Source organism: Nelusetta ayraudi, unplaced genomic scaffold, assembly GCF_046127955.1.
Source record: "Nelusetta ayraudi isolate G7.1 ecotype Tasmania unplaced genomic scaffold, CSIRO-AGI_Nayr_v1 ptg000020l, whole genome shotgun sequence".
Taxonomy (NCBI): domain Eukaryota; kingdom Metazoa; phylum Chordata; class Actinopteri; order Tetraodontiformes; family Monacanthidae; genus Nelusetta; species Nelusetta ayraudi.
In genome coordinates this window covers 1,025,867-1,044,046 of record NW_027466070.1, presented here as the reverse complement: position 1 = coordinate 1,044,046, position 18,180 = coordinate 1,025,867, and the positions used below count along the sequence as shown (strand labels likewise).

Genomic DNA, 18,180 nt, shown 5'->3' with positions numbered 1-18,180 from the left:
CGACAGCAGACCAGCGCCGGTTTGAACCTTCCCGCTGGACTTTCGACGTGTCTGCATTAAACACTCAGATTTAGAAGACTACATTACCTTGATGTCGCAGAGTCATGTTCAGAATCAACTCACACCACCAATGTTGACAAATTTCAACAAGGACTTGTTTTGATGTAGATTTAGAAGACCAATGAATTGGAGGAATTTCAAATTTTAAATGAATTGATTTTCTAATTTCTTGCATTTTAAACATTTCCTCCATTGGATACTGTTTTGTTTTTTTTGTTTTGTTTTTTAAATACTTGCTAGTGGTGCTGAGGTTTTGAACAGACAGACTAAAGATTGCAAGTTGCTTCTCCAGGCCGGGTTCAGTTTCAGCTGCTTGTGTGTGTGTGTGTGTGTGTGTGTGTGTGTCACTCTCTACTGGGCCTCTTGAACCCCGAGGCACTTGAGAGTCTGAGGCGGTGACATTTATCCCTCTGGCGTCTCCTCACCATGGAGAAGCTCTGCACCGTGTGAAGAGATCAGGGACGGCGGAGCTTTTTCTCCTCTCTGTCTTTGTGCTGCTGATTTACAGTGCTCCTGCGCTCCCAGACGACGGACAGCCGGGCTTGAATTGCGAAGCGCCGCGCTGCACCGCGACCCCTGTTTCTCTGCACAAACACAGCACTTCCCTCACTTCCTGAGCCGCCCCTCCACCGGGATCACCGGGTCCTTCTGGACTCTGAAATGAGGCTTAACTGCAGCAGTGAAAAGGTTACTACTTTTTTTTTATTTTCAGGTGAAACTGCAAAATTCTAATCGAAAATTTACACTCAGAATGTGTTCAGTATGTTAAAGAAATCTTTCCCTGAAGTTGCTTTGTGTCCTGAAAGCCTCGTGCAGTGTGTGTTGCGACAGTTTTGTGCACTACCTTGTTACTGACTAGTTTCTTATCTGTCTGTATTTATGAGCTTTGGAGGATTGCTTTAGAACAGGTAATAAAAAAAACTATTTGGAATAAGACAAAAAAAAAATCTGAATCGCAAAACATTGCTCGCTGGAAGTTGACAAAGACACTTCAGTCAGTGATCAAAGACTGAGACAAACCCAGTTAGAGCAGTAATTGGGATGTCCCAGTCACATGATTGGTCGAACCCCCCCATCCCACCACAGGAATAATTAATGACATTACCTCTAAGTGTTTCTCTGAGTTTTAATGGGCCTTAACGTTGTTGCTTGACTCAAGCATCCTCCTTGACAAACAGCTTTCCTCCAGTCACAGGCCTCATAAAAAAAACGCCAGCGAATACAATCATCGGCTTCTTGGGTCACGTTTTTGCCGTTGTGGATGTGTTTGCTCTTTCGCTATTGTTGTTTAGTTTTGCAACAGTAGCTTTTGGAGGTTAAGTTCTTTTTGAGCCAAGGAATTTTTTTTCTTCACAGTACCAATCACGGCCTCTGTAAAAAAAAAAAAAAGAAAAAAGAAAAAACTCAACTGGCAACTGCAAACCGTTTTTTCCCCCCAGCACTCAGTTCTCTTGGTAAGAGATTTATTTTTTTGCCATATAAAATTGCTCTGTAGACGTTAGTGACATTAGTGGCAGTTTCATATTTCAATTGCATTTCATTGACATTTTGGAAATTTCGGCTGGAGTTTTTGTGTGAACCTACGTTGTTGATCCTATCACCATTTTCTTTAAAGCAACAAATTGTTCCAAATTGACGGCTCTTGGACGTTTTACAGCTTTTTCCCACCATTGCCGCACGTCTCCAGGCAACAACGAGCCCTAAAAAAAACACACACACAGTGTGGATCTGCTTGTAAACATGTCAACGTCTCATCTGGGATCTCTCACGTTCCCTCTCGCAAATGTCAATTTTAACGGAACTCCACGGGAGCAAAATAGGCCTGATCTGCTGTAGGTGGCGCTCTGCAGTGCATGTTCAGAAAAGCACAGCTGTTGTGGAATGGCAGAGCATGCAGAGCAAGCTGAATCAGTTCTGGAAGATCTTGTTTTGTTACTGACTTTGGATAATGTTGGTGTGTGTGTGTGTGTGTGTTTGTGTGTGTGTGTGTGTGTGTGTGTGTGTGTGCGTGCGCGCTTGGGCATCACTCTCTTGAGGGTTTGTTTTTCTGTTCTTCGCCGGCCGTGACAGCGATAGGACCCCGGTGAGGGAAGCAGCCCTGGGTGATGGTAATCTTCCAAACGGAGTGGGGTCTTCAAAGTGGCCGCCTCGGCAGGAAGTTGGCGAGATAATTAGCGCTGTCATCCACCCCGGCCGCCCCGCCCCCTTCAAAGTCAAGGCACAGGAAACAAGAGAGCCGCTCGGCGGCCATCAAAGCCCCCGGCAGATCTGACGCAAAAGCACGTCGGCCCCACAGTAGTCGTCAACTTTGAACCTCGACTCGCACACACAATGGGGGGGAGCTTGAAAGGCAAACTGAGAGTACGAAATAAAAAAATGTGAGGAAAAAAAACAACAATTAGGGCCATTTTCATCATTTGCAGATAAAAGATCCTAAAAAAAAACATTGGTGTGTGACGCTCTAGTTTTAGCTCTTGTGGTGCTATGTAATCTGGAGCAGAACTTCATGACGCGCCTTCTTCGTCTGTTGATTTCAAGCCCTTTCTGTCCGGTCAACACCAGACTTGCCAGTCCCCACTTTGGATAACTGACTTTGGGTAAACTAAACTGGACTTAAAGTCTCAGGTGTGGCAGCAGAACTGTGCGGGAGGCAGGTGCCCTCACTGATAGTGGTCCGCTTGGAAATGTGGCAAGGTAACCGGCGTTTTGGCCAGCGTGTAAATTAGCTAATGTTAGCTTGTTCGCTTGGGTGCTGGATTGCCTTGCATGACAGGCTAGGGAGGATGGCACGCTTTAAAAAGAGTTCGCTCACAAACCTGGATACGTCACCCACCTTCTTCTTCGCTGGTTCATTTGAGGAAGCCAGCGTTGACCCGACACACAAAATGTTCTGTCGGGTGGGCTGGATTCTCCACACCAGCTGCCTTAAAAACATGGTGGTGCAAAATGGCAGCTAACTGGGAGCAAGAGCCTGTGCTATTGGTATGTATGCATGGACAGTAGTAGTCAATGTGAGTATGGAATACATGACGGCATGTGTCTTTTTTCACTGTACGTCCAGGAGATGAACCAGACCGACTGACAGAGATTTCATTAGCTAAGCGAGTCAAAGGCAGACTCTTTGATTCCAAATGACCAGATGATGCCACATAATTGGCTGCGACACGGGAACCAGTACAACAATAACTGGATGAAAACTGGAGGAGCGTCATTACGGCTGCCTCAAGAGGACAAAAACAATTTCACCTGAATGAAGCCTGTCGCGTCACGTGGAGGGGGGGGGGGGGGGGGGGGGGTAGATTAGATGAAAAGAAAAAAAAGAAAAAAGAAAAAAAATCCAATTTCTGCACAAGAGCCCAATTTACATCAGGAGCAAACACCTTAACTTCTGCAACACGTGTGCAGGAAGGAAAAATAATGGCAACAAAAAAAAAAATCTGTATTTCCACTTGCAGGTCACGCATTGTGACCTCACGGCACGGCCGCTGATTACACCCCTCACACCCCCACGGAACCTGCGTGAAAACCTAATCAGGAAGCCGTGGACGCGGGAGGAGGAGGAGGACGGGCCGTGTGTGTGTGGGAGGGGGGGGGGGGGGGGGGGGCAGAGGTCGGCGAGGAGGTGAGAAGATTCCATGTTTACTTAAGTAGCTAATCAGGGCGCCGTGGCGCGGCAATCAGTGCCGCCGGCCCCGAGGAGGCCGTCAAGCACCATCGTCGTCCTCGCCGCCACGCCGCAGAGGCCAGTCAGTCAGTCAGTCAGTCAGTCAGTCAGTCAGTCATTTCACCACGTTTTCAATTCCAACTCGGCACAGATTGTGGCTGGATTGTTCTCTTTAATTCGCTCTTCCGTGTCCCGCCCCCCTTTCAACGTTTCAGGGGACAAATGTGGGTTTTTTTTGGGCAATTTCCATCGGGCTGTTTGTCCGTCTGTTCCAGCCCTGCTTTGCTTTTCGTTGGCACTACCTTTTAAAAGCCCTTCCAAATGACTAAGATCAGCCCACCGCCCAGCAACCCCCCCCCTCCCCCTCCCCTCTGTTTATCTGAGCGGCGTCGCTCGTCCCCGCCTCCGTCCAAATGACAGGTTGCATTTGGAACACCTGTAGGGGAGCAAACAGCGGCGCAGCGCCGAGAGGGGGCCAAATGAAGGCCCTCGCCAAAAATCAAATGTGTTTACAGTCTGCGCCGAGGGAGGAGGAGGTGGAGGAGGTGGTGGAGGAGGTAGAGGAGGAGGACGAGGGATTAAAGGCCCAGCCGTTTTCCACGAGCGTGTTTTGGCGCGGGAGGCTTTCATCCAGGGATCCAAACTTAATTGCTGAAACACGCCGCGTCCAGGCTCCTCCCCCTCCTCCCGCCCTCTGGGCGCTGTGGGGCGTGTCTTGGTGCACGGAGCTGCAGGCGGGTGGGGGGGTGGGGTGGGGTTTGAGTGTTTGGTCTGTCTTGAGAGAAAGAGTAGTGGAGTACAGCTGCACACACACACACACACACACACACACACACACATATATATATATATATATATATGTGTGTATGTTTAGGTATGTATATGTGTGTACAGGTGTATAGACACTATATACATTTATACACACACATGTGTGTACGTTTACATATGTACAGGTATTTATGTTTAGATACACACTATATATACATATATGCATACACACACACACACACACACACACACACACACACACACACACACACACACACACACACACACGTGTTTGTGTGTTCATGTGCATGCCTCCAGTGGCCTCCACTGTGCCAACATTCCTCACATTAATTACAAAAAACCAACAACTTGTTCCAGTTGTAAATTACACTCACAATCTGAGTCCGCCTGGCGTCTTGAGACACAACAAGCTGTTCTCGTTTGCGTCTCATCATGTCGAAAACCACACGTCCTGGGCCTCACACTCCCGTCTTTGTTCGTTACCCTACACCCACAGCAGTTCACGACACTTTCATTATTATCATTAATATTATTGATAATCATTTTCCCTTTTTAATGGAAGTGATTGGTGCCAATTCCTGCCGGGTTAAATAGGACGCAGGTTCTCAGACCCCTGCGACAAGTCGCAGCGCGTGTTGTGATGCGGCTGTGATTGGACGACGACACCTCTGCAGCTCCACGGACGACTCCTCCTGCTCGGGTTCATTTACGCGGCGCTGCTGGATGTCTGGTTTTGACAGACGGAGGGAGTTGAAGCGAGGCCGGTCGGACTTTTTGGAAGTCCCAGAATAAAATGACAACGCTCGTCGGAGCGACAGCAAATCCAGTCCAGGGTCTATTGAAGAAAAAAAACAAGCAAAAAAAACCTCCCAATCTACATTTTTTTTTTTTTTTTTTTAAATCACACAATCTAAATAAGGAGAGGTGATAATTTGTACCTGGGAGTGTTAATCTCAGAGGGTGCTCTGCTGCGTCACGTGACCTCCTGCTGCTCCAGGAGGGAAGAAAAAAAGAAGGGATTTTTATGCAAAAATGCACTCACAATTCTGCATCTCCTCTACGGCAGTTGATTGCAAATCCTTCGTCAGTCCTGTCGGGCCAGTCGTCGACCAGCCGCTGGAGTCGGGCCCAACAAAGGCGGGTGTGCAGTCAGTCTGCCTAACTGTCATTTTGGTTGGTGTAATTATTGTTGTCGGCCTGCACGCTTGCGAGTCTTTGAGTTGCTGATCCTCGGCAGGGTGTGCGTGTGGGTGTGCGTGTGGGTGTGTGTGTGTGTGTGTTTTGGGGGGGGCTAGACAATGCGCAGCGGCGATGACTCAGACACGCTGCAGTCACACTGCGGAGGCAAAGTGTCGGCTTCACTGCATGACTTGACGTCACCGGCTTTTTGCAAACGCTGTGAAAAAAAAAAAAGAGAAATGGGATGGAAGAACTTTTTTTCCGCCCATCGAACCCTGAGACGCTGACTCACCTGCTGCCGAGGACAGGAAGTGCAAGTACCCCACCCGCCCACTACGCGGTTAATCACGTCGCTGCGCCTTTTAGCCGTCCTTGCAGGAAAATCAGGCGAGAGGAACATCAGAGCGACGTCTTCTAATAACAAGCAGGACCGGCAGCTGTTTGTGTCCTGCGCCGCCACATAAAAAGGTCCCAGTCATGGGTTTTAGAAATTGTCTATTTCCCTGCCAGACAGCAGTGGAGGAACACTGAGTGCTTGAGGAAAACAGCAGGTTTAGCCCCGTGTTTGCAGCCTCCTGCTGGAGAGCTTACGCTTTGTTGGGCCTCCCGCCTGTTTTGGAGAGGGGGAGGGCGGAGGGCTAGAGGGCGGAGTCAACACCTGGACAGTGTGAGTGCGGAGGAGGTATCAGCACCGTTTGTGACATCAGAGAGGGCCATGCATGACTGTGCTTTAAAAGATGTGTTTGTTTTTTTCATTTCGCCAATAGAGAGCCAGACTGCTGATAGAAATCATTTTTGAGTGATTTTCAATGTACCCGTTGAAAATAACACAACCCCTCCGTCTTATTAACCTCCCCAATCAAATTCTTTTCTTATCCGCACGACCCCGATTTTTCTCTTCATCCATTATTCTGCTGCTGCTGCCGTCGGCCGATCTCGCCAGGAATAAAGACGAAAGTTTTCATCACAAATTTGCACAAAAGGAAAAACAGACCTTGTTGAACAGACCTTGCCGGAAACAAAGGGGCACCTCAGAGAGACGCTGCTCCCCAAAAGCAAAGGGCATAATTTGTTATTCCCCTCCAGTTTAAATTGCAAGGTCGTCCTCTTGGTGCTTTGAAAAATTCACAAAACAAATGTCAAAAGAAGCCTTAGATATTTTTCAACAGTAAATCTGCCGCAGTTATCACAATCAAAAGTTTGAATATTTGAATTTGCTTTTGTCTGACTGGAATTTTCATCATGGACAGAATTGTAAAACTGCTCTCTGAACTGGTTCATTGTTTTTTTTTTTCCCCTTGAAATTTCTTTCTCTTCAATGCCTCGTGACAGCAACACCGCCCTCTCCTCCGCCATGGGGCACTCGGGGGGGGGGGGGGCGACAATTGACAATTGAATTTTGTCACGTTGAAGGCCTCGAACGGAGAGACGGAATTTACATTGAAATCTAAAAAGAAAAGTTATTTCAAACCACCTGCCTCACATTCCAAGGTTTGCTAACATTTCCAGCGGTGCAATGCTTAAAACTGCTCCCTAATGAACCTCTGCAGTGTGGACGGCGGGCGGCGGTGCGAGCTCGTTGGCCAGCCGGCCTTTCATGCTTGCTGGGGTTACTTAGTAGCTCAGAGCGGTGAAAGGAGAGGCGGTGGAGGAGGAGGCACGGGGGTGATGGGGGGGAGCGGGGGGGGCGGGGGGGTGGGGGTGCGACGAGGGGGGCAATTAGTGTGTGAAACAGATACCCTCTAGCACCCCCCACAAAGCCCCCACCCACCACCAGCAGCACCACCATCTTCAGAATACAAAGTGTGGGTCTGTCAGCGGCGCGTTGACAAGAGGAGAGTGCTCACCACTGTTCCTGCTTGCCTGGCGACCATCCTGACTGATTATATGCTGCAGTGACTGGTGTGTGTGTGTGTGTGTGTGTGTGTGTGTGTGTGTGTGTGTGTGTGTGTAAGTGGGGGGTTGCAGGGAAACAACCTGTGTCTCTTCCTCAGCTTGACTTGGAACTAAGACAGACAGAGAGAGCGGGGGGGAAAAAAAAAAAAAAAAAAACCTAGACTAAAAAAAAGAAAAAGAAAATTCTTCTTCTGCAACATCAATCTGGAGACACAGTTACTCAGGTTCTTTTATTGCGTGAAATGAGTCGTTACATCAGAGCTGCAGGTTACGACGACCATCAGTTAGAAAAAAAATCATCTGCCGGTAAACCGAAAAGAAAAACAAATATATATATATATATATACACAATAACAAAACAATGATAAATAGCTGTTAATCTTAATATTATTAATATTATTATTACTCTTCAAATCCAAAGCTGTGCCTGTGTCGTCAGAGCATTCAACCACGTTACGGCAGTTTATTTACAGTGTGGTTCAGAAGAAATGTTACTTTTTTTTCTACAACACCCCCAAAAACATTGTGTTTTAATATAAAACATTCTTAATAGACGATATGAAGTTATGTGGAAAGCAGTGCAGCTTTATAAATAGTGGGGATAGATGACTTCTAAGACGAGACGGAAATGTACATTCAACACTACTGAGACGCTGGCTTAAAGCACCACTACGTGGTTCACTTACCTTAAATTGAGAAATTCTAAAATCCTTGTTACGATTTACTGGCATGTAACAGGAAGAATGGCACCCCAGGTCCTGACGCAGCGCACCCTGCTAGTCCGGCATAGTGCTAAACTACCTTGGTTGCGTGCCCAGCACCCTGTCACAAGGGGTGCTTCTACTCAGTGAGACTAGTGAGCTAGCGTTTGATCAGTTGATGATGTATAATGCACAGCTAGGGGGCGCAGTGTCACTGACCGTACCATTCTCCAGGCTGTTCAGTCAACTGAATCTTAAAATAATATTTCTAAATACATAATTTCGAAATGGAAACGCAGCATATTGAAAATGCTTGGTGAAATTGGTTACACTTGTTAGGTGAGAGAATAAAAAGTATTCTAAATTAGCAACGTCTGGCATACGTTTATATGTCCAGTTTTGTGCCTTATATGTACAAGACTGTGAGTGTGAGTGAAGACTTTTTCATCAAAATACTTAAAGTGTGAAAGATTTTTATAAAACAAATATTTAAAAAAATTTGCCACACCCAGCGGTCCAAAATTGATGCATGTTGGATGGAACCATTTCTGACGACAAATCCACAAAACGCACATTTTGGTCTGTGCTTCTTGTCTTCTTTGCACTTGAGGAAACCTGAGGCTGGAGCTTGGCCCAGCAGGTACAAGATCACACATGACTGGAAGGCGCCGGGCTTAGCGGCGGCGGGGCTGGAAAGGCCTCGGCCGGGGTCAGGCGGGTTTGTTCAAACGTCGGTGTCCAGTGGGGGAGGGAAGTCCAGGCAGGGCGACAGCGAGTCCTGGCTGTGTGTGGAACTAATCCCCGTGTCTGAGTCTGTGTCTGTAACGTCTAGAGGCGACAGGCTGTGTTTGAGCTTCACAGTGCAGCACTGTGTCTCACTTTTCAAAGGGGCCGGACCGGTCTGCTCCTCCTCTGTGGCCGCCATCGTTGCCGCCGCCTCCCCAATTTGCAGCGAGCTGAGCTGCGCGGCCAGCTGCCAGCACTCCTGGTCCTTGGAGAGCAGCGTGGCCTCGTACAACTGGAGCTGCTTGTCCATTTCGGCCGCTTGGCTGTGGAGGGACACGCCGGCGAAGATGCTGTGCCTCAGCTCCGCCTGCAGCCTCTCCAGTTCGGCCGCGCAAAACGATTCCTCCTCCTCGGTGGGGATCCAGGAAGTAGCCCCGACGGCTGTGGCGGAGCTAGCGCTGGTGCTAGCCCTGGCGCTAGCCGCAGCGCTAGCTTCCTTCCCAGTGTGCTCGCAGTAGTCGGCCCTCTGCAGCTCGGCGTCAATGTCTCTGGACAGCTGCAGGATGAGCTCCTGGTGCTTCTGCACCTGCAGCTCCAGCTCCTCCATGCCGTCGCTGGTGTACAGGTAGTCCTGCTGCTGCTGCTGCTGCTGCTGCTGCTGCTGCTGCTGCTTGTCGCTGCTGCCACCAGCCTGAGTCACCGGGCTCTCCACCAAGCGCTCCAACGCCCCGTCCAGCTCCCTCATGTGCTGGATCTGCTCCCGGATTGTGAGGTCCTGGTCCAGGATGAGCTTCACCATGCGCTCGATCTCTTCCTCCGCCGCCGCAGCCCCACCAGGGCTGCTGCTCTCCCTGTGGAGCTTCTCCAGCTTGCGGAAGGCTTTCTTGACGATGCGCTTCTGCCTGTCCACCGGCAGGCTCTGCTGGCCGTGCTGAGCCCGGCCGTGCTCCCACCGCTTCCCCCTGCCGCCGGACCCCCGGCTCTTCCCGCTCTTCCTGGTGGGCGGCGGCGGCGGCACAAAGTCGCTGGTCTTGACCAGGATGAACTGGATGAAGGGCCTCTGGTCTCCCCAGGCGTACCACAGCCTGAGGATCCGGGTGAGGGGGGGCAGGGCTCTCTCCAAGCCCTTCCAGCGCTCCACCAGGCAGAAGTCCGAGGCCTCCCCGGGCAGGAGCCGCCTGCTCTCCGCGGTCAGCCTCTGGTCGTCCAGCAGCGCCTGGATCATGTCGGCGCAGGTGGTGTGCTTGGTCACCCCGCACACGACCTTCTCCTCGTCACAGACGGTCACTTGGATGTCTTTCCCCACCGCGGGCGCCTCGGTGTCTTTCGTCCTGGTCGAGAAAAAAAGAGAAAAACAGGAAATTATGCAACTACTTCAGGCTTTGGCTAAAACTGCAAAATGGACAAATTAATCCTGACCACGAAGCAGCCCATGATCACGACTGGCTGATGTCACATTCAAATGAAAAAAAATAAATAAAAAAATCCCATGCAAAATATAAAATTACAATCTCAAAAATGAATTGATCATCCTGTTTTCTGCCATCTTTCATTTTTTTTTTTTTTTGTTACATTTGCACCAGCAGTACAGCAGTACAATGCTTTAAGTCCACAGTGTCCCGCAATGAGAAGACGTTCAGTATTGTTCATAGATCTCAAATGAATGGTTTGCCCTCACAGGTCAGTGAGCAGAAAACCCAATCTCCTGGCTGCCCGCCTTGATTCTGTTAGACTCTTAGTCATCGTCTGACTCATCAGAGCCGTTTACTTAATGGTTCGGTTCTGAGCTATTTAACCCCTACAGAGGCTCATCATTAGTCCCTTTTTTTCCCCCTCTGGACCATAAAACTTGGTTAAAAACTAAACCCTCCCATAGGCCAATCATGCCTCTTTTTTTTCTTTTGGCATGCTTAATGGGCCTCCGGTAATATTCTGGCCCTAATATCCACTCATTAAATGACAGGCACCGGCAACGCAGACGAGCACAATATGATCGTGTTATTAAATAAGTAGATAACATCACCAGACGCTTCAATTTGATTCCGAGATAAAGAATGATGTATCGCTGGCACCGCTTATATGCGCTGGTCCACTATTAGAGTACACCTCCACGGATCTGGTTGCATCAATGATTGCCCACCGTTAACATTCGGCCTCGGTATATTGCAAATCTATGTTAATTAAGGCAGACAGACAGAGAGGCATATGAGACTCATTTCAATGGGTTCCAATCTTGGAGGAACCGTGGAAAGACCGTCCACGGTGCATCACCGAGAGTCCAAACACATCCTTCGAGCGGTTTTCTGATTTCTGATTCAATCGAAATTCTAATATTCATTTTTGAGGTGCATTGGAAAAGTCGGAAGCAGCCTTGCCATCAGCTTGCCTTTGCTAGCAACCCGATGCTAACTGCGGTCTATTTTCCCAGCGCCCGAGTGCGTCGCCCGGCTTGCTCTTCACCTGCCTGAAGCCGCGTGGTCGCCACGAGACCTTTGCAAGATAAGGACGCGCTGGCGGGATACGAGCTGCCCGCATGCCGCAGCAAAGCAGGTGAGATGTGCGACGGATCTTTGAAACGAGAGAGCCCGGAATGATCTCGCAAGTCGGTCTGATTTTAACAGTCGGATAGTGGTGTGTTTTGGTTCCCACGCGGGCGGAAAAAAAAGCACACAACCGGCTCACTGTGTAAACTGGTGGTGAACAAGGCCTCTGGAATGCGATACGTGGACAACAATGCGAGAGGTGGGTTAATGGTTACGAGCAAGGACCCTCGGAGACGAGCAGGGCAAAGAGAAAAAGAAGAGAAAATACCTGAGTTTGTGTGCAGACCAAACAAATCCTGTGTGCCCCCCGCCGCCCCCCGGGTGATTACAGACAACGTTTGACCTCAGACTTTCCCGCTACCGCCCACTCCCGAAACTTAGAGGCTACTGCCCGCGCTGCTGAGAACGGCACAATAGGTGGAACACATCCAAGGACGCACGCACATGTGCGACACAATACTCAACAGCTGGAAGACTTTAGCTTCCAAAAGCCACTCTGATACTCGGCCTGTGCAGGTGACAGAGACTTTAGAAATTCATAAATGACGGCGCAGTTATTCCCCTACAATCGTGGCCCAAACGAGTTGCCGTATCTGAACGCGCAGGTGGATAAACATGCCTGCCAAGACAATTGTGCTTTTCCAGGGAGTGCGACCCGAGGCCTCAGCGGCTGCTGCCACGGCAGGAAGAGGGCAAAGCCAGCCGGGGAAACACCTGTATTTATACGTGGACACAATCGCACAACGCTCGCACAACATCCTGCCCTCGTGCCTTGCTGGACAGAGGGAGGAAAGAGGGGGAGAGAGGGGAAGAGGGGGGGGTGGTGGCAGGAAAATGGATTGCACGCCGGTCAACGCGTTCTGTTTTTCAGCTTCATGCTAAATGTGAAGACGGCGTTGACGTTAGCTTCAAACAAACACAGCTCGGGCTAGTAGGAAGAGCTAGCGAGCAGGATGGGAAAACAAGCTCAGTTTCTATGCTGCTATACTTGACTCAGGAGGCTGACTGGCTTACCAAGACTGGGTTATATACAGTGGATGGTTTCATGACGACACATCCTGTAGCTCCTTCACAATGAAAGTGTGGTTGGAGTCAAGAATAGACAACATCTGCCTATCATTCTATACCTGACTCAAGATAGAAGGGACCAATGCAACTATGGCAAAGTTGCTGTACTCATGGAACTCGGGTTGTAAAATATCCCGTAACACCGTTTCCAATCGCAAATCGCGTGCATGGCATGAAAGTTGTTGAACCAAAAAGCTACTTGAGGGTAAAAAAAAACAAACAAAAACCAGACCTAAAACATGTTGCGCGCAAACTGCGTCCTCTCAACTTTGCCAAGGCAAACAAGCGCTGCACGCACCGTCGGCCTGATTTGCATCGCAGCTGACGCCGCCGCCTTCATGAGGGCCGTCAATTGATATTCATAGCTTGGGATTTCTCGCCCGCCGTTCCAGATGCAGCAGAAATGAGGGCGCCTCGTCGGGTCAAAGCTCGGGGTGATTAAGTAACACCGGGCGACGATGGCGGCGGCGACGCGATAAATCCCAACAACCTCTGAGTGGAGAAGTGCTAACTTAATCAGGGAGCGTGGAGAGGAGGGTGAGGGTGAGGGGAAAAAAAAAAAATATTTGAATGCGGGAGAGTTTCGGCGCCGCTATGGGAATAAAGGAACATTTCACGGCTGAGCGAACCCGGGACACCTGAGCGGAGCCGCTTGACCGCCGCTTGAACCTCGGCAGCTGCTGGCGACGCCGCTGCGTGTCTGACTTGTGCAGCGGAGGAAGCCCCGCCGGAATTGTACGACAACACCTCCGACCTCCTCTTGATAAACAACAGCAGGTGCTAACGAGGTTCTAATGAGGGTTCTCTTTGCCAGGTCGTTGCAACCCGGTGCTGCGTGCACGCCGGCGCTTTAAACGAGTCGTGGCGGAGGAGGGAATGACACCCGATGCGATGTGACGTGATTTATCGAGCGGCAGCTGCTGGCATGGATTTCTAGTGTTCAACTGGGCGGAGCAAAGTAAATAAATGAATGGACGTCGGTCATGAGTTCACTGAGGGTTGCTGTCAGAGAATGCAGGTAATCTTCATTTTACGAGTCACACTTAAAGTTTATGCTAAAATGAAAAACACGAAACTAAACAATCTAAAATGTTTGATCCCATCAGATAAAAGCAAAAGGTTTATTCGTGTAAAGGACTCATATTCAAGTCTTCCTGTCATCCTGGACTCACACATGACAAATAATCCCAAAAGTCAGCAGATTCCCTTAGCCTTCTGTTGACAGCCCCTTGCCAAAAACGCTGGGTTTTCGTCCCTCTGTGATGTCACAGACGGAGCATGAATGTCTCCCGGGTTAGAGACAATACCAGCCAGGTGTTGGTTCCGCCCTCCGTGGCCACCATTAAAAATATTCACCAAAGACTAAAATGGCTTGGCACTCAGTATTTGGGGTTGGAATTGGGGGGGGGGGGGGGTTAGATCACCCAACGACTCCCTGGTGCGGCACTGTGGCTGCAGAGCCCTTTAGCGGTTAGCTTAGATTTGGGAACCTTTGGAATGTGACAATGATCTGGACGTCAACAAAGGGGCTACGAGGCAGCTTTCAACCCATTTGTCCGCATCATCATCAGCTGACTCTGCCTCCCCAACCGGCAGCGACACAAACAACAAGCGGCCTTTGGAGTGTCCCCTTATAACAGAATGTATGGTTGCTTCCGCCAATACAACTGTAGGCCCAAACACCAGTAGAGGAAAAGGCTGGAGGTCACGATGCCTTCTTCTCTCTTGACCATTGCGTTGCTGCGGTTAACGCAGATTGCGACGCGCCACCAGGGCTCAGCCGGGTGGGGGGGGGGGGGGGGTGTTAATGCCGAAGTTTCTAATTAAATCAAGGCAGCTCTGTTCTCCTGCAGGCCAGCACACAGCTCCCAGCTCCAAAAACACCACAGAGAGGTTTCTTTGTCGGCAAGAGGACAAAACTGAACACGGAAACACCCATGATGCAACACTTATTTTTTGCATCCAGCTCCAGGCTGTTTTCACGTTTCTTTGTATAAGCCACAGTGTGTCTGAATGGATGTCAGTGCAACTGCGAAAGTTGGATTAATGGAGATCTAGGGATTTTTACAAGACAGAAAAATCATATGAAATGTGTATTAAAGATGTGCACGATGGATGTCTCCATTTATGGACATTATATATACATATATATATATATATATATATATATATATATATATATATATATATATATATATATATAGATATAGATATATATATATTGGACCGTACTGGCCAAAACCTCTGTTGTGGTGGTGGCATTTTGGCGACACTGTGTAACACAAACCTGCCAGAATTCAGAACGTCTCAATTCAGCCGAGCAGACACAAAACATTGTGCGTCCCCTGAGACAGCACTAAACGCAGTGGAAACAGTCACAGTTGTGTTTTTATCAACAAGAATTTTGTGTCAATTTTGTCATGACAGTGAGTCCTGCAGCCCTGCAGTCCTGCAGCCCTGCAGCCTGCAGCCTGCGTTGGGTGGCCAGCAGCAGCTTCCTGTCAGCCGTCGTTATCAGGGGAAGGACGAGAGGACGCTCGAGGAAATAACAACATGCTTTTTTTCTTTCTTTCTTTCTTTCCCCCCTCCCTTCTATCTGGACATGTTGATCTTCGGGACGACTCCCTCCTCTGTGATAGCCATCTGTGTGCAGAGACACAACACACCCCTTCCTCTCCTCTCACCTCCCCACCGCACCCTGCACCGGTCCATGAATCACCAGATACACTCTCACTCAGTGGAAATAAGTGACTGAGCCTCCCTCCCCCGCTCCCCCCCTCTCGGTCGGTGACTTCACCATAGTCTGTGTGCCAATGGCCAATGTGCGCTAACCAGACAGCTAATTGGCACTGTGCAAAGGCAGTGAGCACGGCGGCTACATAGCTGCGGCTACGTTAGCCCATGACTTAGCAACCGTTGCGTATAAGTCCAGACCCTGCAGTGAGTGATTCCACCCGGCGACGTGCTGTGATGCTTTTAGAGGGGGGGGGGGGGGGGGGTACCAGCAAGAGCCTCTGCTAAAACGCATCCACAGTTCAAGAGTTGAGCTAATTACAGGCGTCGCGCTGGTAATTACTGCACAACATGGAGAAAATAAATATTAAAAACATTCTTTTCGGGGGGGTTGGGGGGTGGTGGGGGGGCTTTGAAGTCGTCGACTGATAATTTGTGAAGCTGTTTCAATGTCAAAGAATTTTCACAGCAATTTCATATAAAAGCCTTAACAGTCATTTTTTTTTAAATCCAAGGCCCTCCTGCTGCGAGCGCCACTCAAGAAAAATACTTCTTTACACACAATTAGGGCCCTTGATCTGACTCCTGGCAGAGCGCCCCCACCAGGTATTGATTGGACGGTGCCCTAGATCAGCGCCGAACGAGAAACTCTATTTATGGAGTCGGCGCCTCTGCACAAACTCTGCAACGTCGACCGTCCAAATAGGGATTTGTGCTGCGGCGCCTCGCCAAAAATCAAATTCTTCCACCTGTTTCGTTTCAGGGTGAACGGCGGCGGAGTCACCGGAGGAAACTACTGAGAAAACTACAGCATCCCTGTTTACCTGAAGTTAGTAGGAGTGCGATGTCCCAGAGGAAACGCGCATTAAGAAATGACATAATTACAGAGAAGAGCAGGTGGCACAGAGGTGGGGGTCGCTTATAACCTTGATTCTGCCAGTTTCCCCTGGAGTTGGTGGGATAAACGTCCAGAGGCGTCTTGTAGTTTAGAGGGACGTCGGGACGGAGACTTTTAAAAGGAAAAAAAAAAATCACGCTTCTAAAGCCAAGACTACGAGTTAGACTAAGACTAGAGTGGTAACAGTTGAGGCAGTGGTCTGGCTTCACCGCTATGACACTATTTGGACTTCATACTTTAAAACAAAGTTACGTAGTTTTGTGTCACTCTGGTCGCCTGCCCGGCTCCCTCTCCCCCATAAGAAACACTTTGTGTCCCGGGATAAAGCCACATATAAAGTCTTATCGGCAGGCCAGCTGGGGGCGCTGTGTCGGTGGCAGAGGGACTGTTTGCCTTGTTCCCAGTCAATTAAATGTTCATCATTTGGTGCTAGAAAAACTACCAAGTGACGCGTCAAAGCTCAGTGTTAAAGTGACGAGAGCTTTACCTTCAAATGACACCTCAATGACTGTTATACTTGTTGTTTATTTAATTAATTAATTAATTAATTATTTTTTTCCTCATTTATTAATTTATTTATTTATTTCTCATTTATTTATTTATTTTTATTCCCTCTGCACTCTTCTCCGTTGGACCTTTTTGAGAGTAGTTTCCTCAACTATGGAGAACGAACAGTGACGTTGACTCTGATTAGAACTCAATGATTCAGTTTTTCAGTGGAAACAACACACAAACAGTCACAGCGGCTCCCGAACACAAGCCGAGAAGCACCAAGTCTGCTGCGCAACTCCCGAGGTGACGCACACACACACACACACACACACACACACACACACACACACACACACACACACACACACACACACACACACTCAACAGGTTCCCCTCGTCCCTCTCACCAAACTGACCTGCTTTTCATTCGAGCTTTGAGGAAGTTTTTCCCGAACGGAGCCATGACTCGTTGCGGGAACTGCTGGGAGATCCCGGGAGAAAGAAAAGAAAAAGAAAGAAAGAATAAAGAAGCAAAAACAGACGCTAAAGTCCCAACATGGCTCGACACTGCGGGACAGTCGCTGCGGGGAGAAAAAGTTGTGTGCGGCGGCGTCCCGCCTGCAACTGTGAGCCAGGAAGGAGGAGTGATTTAAGAAAAAAAAAAAAAAAAAAAAAGTTTCCTGAGAGTTGTTGCGTGGTGAAACTCTGCCCCCCTTTGTACCTGCTGGGGAGGGAACCCCGCGCGGACCGTTTGAAAGTGAAACAGAAAAAAAATAAATAAAAAAGTAATGCAAAATGAGTCAAACTATGAAAAATGTATCTTGGCAGCAGGAACTGAAGACGAGCAGCACCCCCAGGAGCAGGAGATTAACAAGTGTGTGTGTGTGTGTGTGTGTGTGTGCGTGCGTGGAGTTTAATTAAACAGAAATTTGGCAGCAAATAAATTCTAAGGCAGCCGTGAAAATGAACGCGCTGTTCTGAACTTTTTTTTTCCCCCCTGAATATCCCCACAGTTGGTTGTGATTCCAGCGCTGTTGTTGTTGTTGTTGTTGTTGTTGTTGTTGTTGGTATTGTTTTTGTAAATTAAATTTCTTATTTTTGTCGGCAACTGCTGAACTTATTCTGATTGATAAAATCGCATTGGCGTTTCGTAGACAGCGGAAGTATTGAGAAATGAGCTCGAGTTCAGATGAGGACTCCGGCCCTCAGTGAATAAAAGTGTCCAGGCAAGTTAAATCCTTTCACAGCCAGACAAAAAAAAAAAAACAACCCCCCCCCCCAAAAAAAAAAAACGACATTTATCGCCGTGGAATTGATTTATTCCAAATTTGCGGTCATATTTTTTCATTCATCATTCATCACAGCGGGACCTCCGACCTGCCTGCCGGGGCTTCAGGTGACTGGCTCTCCCTGCTGGAGGCAGCACATCAG

The 18,180-nt window shown here is 48.8% G+C and overlaps 1 protein-coding gene across 1 annotated transcript; it reads right to left on the bottom strand.

The window, feature by feature from the left end:
- Positions 1 to 7,808: 7,808 nt before the first annotated feature.
- rassf9 (Ras association domain family member 9) lies at positions 7,809 to 17,370 on the bottom strand. Its single transcript, XM_076027233.1, has 2 exons — positions 17,166 to 17,370; positions 7,809 to 10,346 (listed from the first exon to the last, which is right to left on the bottom strand). Exons 1-2 carry the CDS (start codon positions 17,210 to 17,212, stop codon positions 9,014 to 9,016), a joined length of 1,380 nt encoding a protein of 459 aa, XP_075883348.1. The 5' UTR covers positions 17,213 to 17,370; the 3' UTR covers positions 7,809 to 9,013.
- Between the last annotated feature and the right edge of the window lie 810 nt (positions 17,371 to 18,180).

What these genes read in the sequence shown, in the direction of transcription:
- rassf9 (XM_076027233.1), bottom strand. Translation starts at nt 17,212, where the DNA reads ATGGCTCCGTTCGGGAAAAACTTCCTCAAAGCTCGAATGAAAAGCAG. An exon ending in AAAGCTCGAATGAAAAGCAG is followed by an intron (nt 10,347 to 17,165) that starts GTCAGTTTGGTG and finishes TTTCTCGACCAG; the next exon opens with GACGAAAGACACCGAGGCGC.